Source organism: Atta colombica, unplaced genomic scaffold, assembly GCF_001594045.1.
Source record: "Atta colombica isolate Treedump-2 unplaced genomic scaffold, Acol1.0 scaffold75, whole genome shotgun sequence".
Taxonomy (NCBI): domain Eukaryota; kingdom Metazoa; phylum Arthropoda; class Insecta; order Hymenoptera; family Formicidae; genus Atta; species Atta colombica.
This window is the reverse complement of record NW_017259567.1, coordinates 81,355-87,518: the sequence shown is the minus strand read 5'-3', so window position 1 is coordinate 87,518 and position 6,164 is coordinate 81,355. Positions and strand designations below refer to the sequence as shown.

Genomic DNA, 6,164 nt, shown 5'->3' with positions numbered 1-6,164 from the left:
AATAATATAGAAGTATAAAATTATAAATAAAATAAAATTAAATAGAATTATAAATAGAATTAAATTAAATAGAATTTATGAATTAATTTAGGACTCCTTACCTTATTCAAAAGAAATTTAGAGAAAACAGGACAATAGGAGTCAATCGCGGGAGTTGCGCAAATAATATATCGATATAACATAAACTTCTTTCTTAAGATAACGTATTGCGACTCATTTTTGAGCTCTCTTTAAAGACACATCGCCTTAATATTATATATATAACGTGTGCATAATAACTATCTTATCATGGAGCTCTACATTAAAGTCTCTATAGAATTACACATAGATGAATGTTAAAAAGAAGAGAGAAGAATTATTTGAAATTATCAGAGATAATGTAATGGAGCTCATCACGATAAGGTAGTTATTACGCACACATTATACATATTAGGATGATTTGTCTCTGAAGAGGGCTAAAAAATGAGTCGAAACATGTAAGCACGTTATTTTAATAAAGAGATTTGTATTATATCGATATATTATTTGTGCAACGATTCCCGCGCTTGAGTCCTATTACCTTTTTTCTCCAAATTTCTTTTAAATAGAATTATAAATAAGATTAAATTAAATTAAAATAATATAAATAATATAGAAATATAGACAAGTTAAATTTAATTCACGAGTTTACTACAGTAGTTTAATTGTGTTTATATAGTCCGGAAAAATTTCGGCGCGCAGTTCGTAAGACTACAAATATGGTATATATGCAAGTACATATATATTGTATACAGTATATTTAATAATTCAATCAAGATTGAATTACTAAATATATTAAAGATCTTCGATCGTTAAAGTTATTTATAGTATTGATTGTGTTCTTACATAAGCGGTCTAAAATAGAGAGAGAATATAGAATTTTATACTTAATGTATAGAAATATAGAATTTTATACTTAATGTATAGAAATATAGAATTTTATACTTAATGTATAGATAACAGAGAAAATGCAGATGAAATGTAATTAAGAAATTTTGAAAAGGAGGATTCATATATATCTACTATTGATCAATCTATATTAAACACATTTGACAATTTTGAAAATCATTCGGCTGATCATAACGAACTTGAAAATGAACTAACTGACATCATCAAAAATGGTAAATACTATTTTAGGTGTGGGAAAAAGTTCGTGGCGTTTTTTTAATGCCATCTAATGGGAAAAACGCCACGAACTTTTTCCCACACCTAATATTAAAAGTCGAAGTATAAGTTTTTCAACTTGTTCATAATAATAGCGAACAAGAAGTTAAAGTACTTTGGCAATATATGAGGTTCTTATGAGATCGAACAATAAAATTGGAATTTTACATTTCATTCATGAGTAAAAGAGTTTCAGTACTTACATAAAGTTAGTAAATCTGTTTTCTTTAATAATCGTTACTTGGGATCAGCGAAATATAAATTGATTAATGATACTTTCAGTATTGATTCGATAAATTTTATTTCAATTAAGCAGAATGTTTAAAATTTGACAATTTCATACATAATTTTATAATAGATTTTATAATATTAATTCGCGGTAATCTTTTTAAGAAATCTTTAAGAAAATCTTAAGAAAATTTGAATACTAAAGCATTAAATTTTTGTGTATTACATAAATGTAATTAAATTAAATAATTAAATTCATAGCAAATTCTCTCCTACAGTTATAACTATTCATTACATCATTATTTTATATTAGGTGTACAATTTTGCTTTCGCCGTTTTTTTTTCCAAAATTCGAGGCTTTATTGTAAAAAACTGGTTATACATTTATGATTCAAAGTATTGTCCATCGCTGGCCACTACTTTCTCCCATCTTTCGGGTAGCGTACGAATCCCGCGTCGAAAAAACTGGTCATCTTTTGAGGCTATCCACGAATCGATCCAATTTTTTACTTCTTCATAAGACCGGAAGTGTTGGCCAGGCCGTGTGCCATTGATCGAAACAAGTGATAGTCAGAGGGAGCAATGTCTGGAGAATACGGCGGGTGGGGTAGGATTTTCCATTTCAACGTTTCCAAGTATGTCTTGAAAACTTTCGCAACATGGGATCGAGCATTGTCATGCTGCAAAATCATTTTATCGTGTCTCTCGTTGTATTGCGGCCGTTTGTCTTTCAATGCTCTTTTCAAACGCATCAATTGCGTTCGATACCGATCACCTGTGATTGTTTCAGTCGGTTTTAACAGTTCATACACTACGCCGAGCTGGTCCCACCAAATATAGAGCTTGACCTTGAACGTCAAAATCATCGTTCTTGAAGCGTTGAAACTCATGACACGTTCTTTCACTAATAGCGGCCTCACCAGTAAGTATTTGAGAACATTCGATGAGTCTCAGCCGCAGATTTCTTCATATTGAAGCAAAAAATTAAAACCTCTCGCAAATGACGAGAATTTGACTCATAAACTGACATTTTCAATCGAGAATAACTTTATGATGCAAACACAAATCGACTAATGTTTCTATGGGGTTATGTTGACAGATGCCCAAGTTTATTGTATGACGTCTACGATCTATTTATTTCGACCACCACTTACCGCTAAAGCCATCTATAGGAAAACGGCGGAAGCACAGTTGTACACCTAATCATGTGTTGTTATTATTAAATATTTTAAACTTACAACGTTATAATAATTTCTGAGACTTTTCAACAATTTTTTAAATTAAAATAAAATATTTTAAATTTGACAAAGTAGTTATTATTAAAATTAAAATAAAATATTGATTGTATTATAAATGTAATAAGTGCCATAGCTGCATAAAACTAAACAAGATTGTGAAGTATTGAAATTCTCTCTCTCTCTCTCTCTCTCTCTCTCTCTCTCTCTCTCTCTCTCTGTTCTTGCATGATCTATTCTTTTTATAATTTTATCAATTTTCTATCTTCAAAGAAATTTCAGTATAGAATGCTTCTCATCGAACCGTTTTGTAAATGGATATCTCATGATAATTGATCCGCTTTTTTCGAAAAGAACGAGGTTAAAGAGTTGTCAGTTTAACCTTGGGCAACTTTACCTAGTACTGCTTGTTGTGGCACCCACTTTACAAATTTGATGTTGGTTGCATGAATAGCCATGTTACTATTATGTTTCCATAGAACTCTTTGCTTAAGCGAACCTAGGGCATTGCACAATGCGGTCAAAGATTCAGCAGGTAGTTGGTCAGTTTGTAGATTTGAGCCCAGAGAGAAATAAATAGCACCATCTTGAGCATTGTCTAGAAATTCGTGAATATCCTGAAATATTAATAAAAATTGCATTTAATAAGATCTGAGAAGTGTGATAAGTATATGAGACATATAGCGATAAGTATTTTGGTTCAAATTTTATCTTTAATGACAAGCCGCATGCAATATATGTATAAAGAGATTTAAAAATATTTTACAATATTGCATACAGTATTGCTCAGAAGTTTAAGTAAATAACAAAATTTGAATAAAGAAAAAATTGTTTTTTTAGTTTATATTATTTATTAACTGAAATCAATGTTTTATGTACATTAAAAAAATGAAATATTTTAACTTTCAGAATTTATGTAATTTATGTAATGTAATTTATAAATAATTTATAAATAAACATTAACACGTTAATTAGGCTAGACTAAACATAGATTAAACATGCTAATAAATTTGACCTCTAGCACACTCAATTGTTTTTATAATTGCTTCTTCCACTTTTTTGTATATGTAGAAAAAAATACAGTATTAGCGATAGTTATTAGATACATAGCGATTAAAACTCGCATTCTGGTATCTTTGAAGATAATACCTATGAAAATTTAAAAAGCGTTATCATAAAATATATAATTTGCTCACAACTTTCAACACTCTTAAATATTTGCTTATTAGTGTCTCACTATGTTCTGAGTTCTAAATTTCCTTGTTTCTTTGCATAAAAATTTAATTAAAATAAAGTTAACACTTTTAAAGTTCAAATATAAAAAGGATGAACATTTAATAGATAAATGCATTCGACAAACGATTACTCTTTTTTTGCAAAAAGCAATATTTATTAAAATTTTTAATAAGCGGTACTTATTTATATAGAAATAATAGTGTGTGTACTTTTAACTTAATAATAGTGTGTGTATAATCAGTTCTTTAAAATATAAGTACAATATAACATATCTACGCAGTAGGGTTGATGATTATGAATAATAATTATTAAAGGTAAAATCTAACATGTGAAGCACAACTTCTTATTAATATATCACGTGCTTCTTTACAATTAAAATAATTGAATGCCATTTTGTCATATAAGCATTATTGTTTTTTAAGAGAGGACCCTGTTTTGCCTCACATCACTTGCTGACAGTTCGTTTGCGCAAAAATTATTGTCTACAGCTCAATTCTCTACATGCACTTTTGCATAAGTAAAAATTTCAGAAACGAAGTCACATTTAAATACCTGTATTATTGCCTACATATGTTTTTGTCTATGTATTATTATCTACATGTATTATTGTCTACATATATTATTGCTTACAACTAGATTGCCTACAAGCACTTTGCGCACAAATAATAATTTTAGGAACAAAGTCACATTTACTTACATGTATTACCCATATAGCATCAGAAGTTTTCAGAGCTATCTCAGAAATATTTTAATTGAAAAGTGAAACATTTCATAAAAATTGCGAAATATATCTGCAACATTTCTGAGACAACTTTAGAATAGTAAAATGTCCGCGATTCTTGCACATAAAACTAGTTGAAAGGTTGATGAAAAGTTACAAAAAAAATTTGCAATCTTTGAAAATTTGAAATATTACTAAAAAGATTCCAGTTATTTCTAGTATTACAATAATATTTAAGTATGTATTTAATTGATACTTAAATAATATTTAAATTTATTATGTCGACATAATTGTTTAAATATCATTTAAATTTCATTTTTAAAGAACTTAAAATTCATTAAGAGTTTTACAGATTACAAAATTTATTGAAGTAAATTTAAAGTATTTCTAGAAAAAAAAATTATTATATTATATTATATATCGCTTATATATTATATATCGCTATTTTGATTAATTAGTCATATTGTATGTTAAGCACATAATCACTAAAAAATCATATCTACAGTTTCCATACAATATCATTATTCATGTACAAATATTTTTCGCAATTAAGGATTTATACTTATTTTCAATTAAGGATTTATACTTATTTTCAAAATAATAACAAAATTATGAAAAAATTATAGATTATTCTAAAACATTTAAAAATAATATGACAAAGATGACAGTTTACTATCTGGATCATAAGTTATTAGTAAGGATCGGAGGAAAAATTCTGCAGTATTTCGTTAGCTCAAAATTATAGACAAAACATTCGTTGCGAAATTTTCAACTATCTGACATGAAAGCTTAAAATTTTTCTTAAAAGTTCGTTTTTAAATAATGTTTCTATGACTCTTTGTTATCAAGTTACATGCGGATTAAATAAAAGGATATTCTGATTTTGATTGCTCAGAACTTCGTTAAATTACCGTAATTAATAAAACAGATTCTTAAAATTGAAACTTTACTCTATCGAATGTGCAATGATAATTTTTTAAATGTAAAATATATATACAATAATTTGAGTTAAAAATGATATTATTGTCCTTATAATCATTGCGTAATGGTAAAAGAAAAGTAATGTCAATTTTTATCTCATATTTATATTTTTTTAAATTGTGTTCAAATGTATCACTCAAAACAACGTTTCAGCTTTCTGAAGAATCTGTTTTTTTTAATTACAATACAATGATTTTTAACGGAGTTATAAGCAATCAAAGTCAGAATGCTCCTTTTTATGCAAGTAACTCAGAACTAAAAGTTGTAAAAACATTTTTAAAATATAGGAAAAGCTTCAATCTTTTACGATAGATAGTTAAAAATTTGCTCAAATTTTTTTAGGCTACAGACCTACAAAGAGCAAAGAAAATTTTTCATTTTTTTCGTATAGTTTTCTATATATAAAAATTACAAAACTCATATAAATTCAAAAAATATAATAATCATTTGAAAGTAGAGAGATTTAAAATCCTTTTTTTAAATTTAAATTTTAATTATTTTTAAGATATTGTATATATAATTTTGAACTAAAAATACCGTAGAACTTTTCTTCCGATCTAATATTTTAATAAATAATAATA

General features: G+C 27.1%; 1 protein-coding gene across 1 annotated transcript in view; it reads right to left on the bottom strand.

The window, feature by feature from the left end:
* The window catches only part of LOC108692512 (UDP-glucuronosyltransferase 1-8-like), a 118,789-nt gene that overhangs the window by 46,990 nt on the left and 65,635 nt on the right, over positions 1–6,164 (bottom strand). The window contains exon 6 of the mRNA XM_018200805.1: positions 3,043–3,262. Coding sequence (XP_018056294.1) covers positions 3,043–3,262 — 220 coding nt within the window. The remainder of the gene's footprint in view (positions 1–3,042; positions 3,263–6,164) is intronic.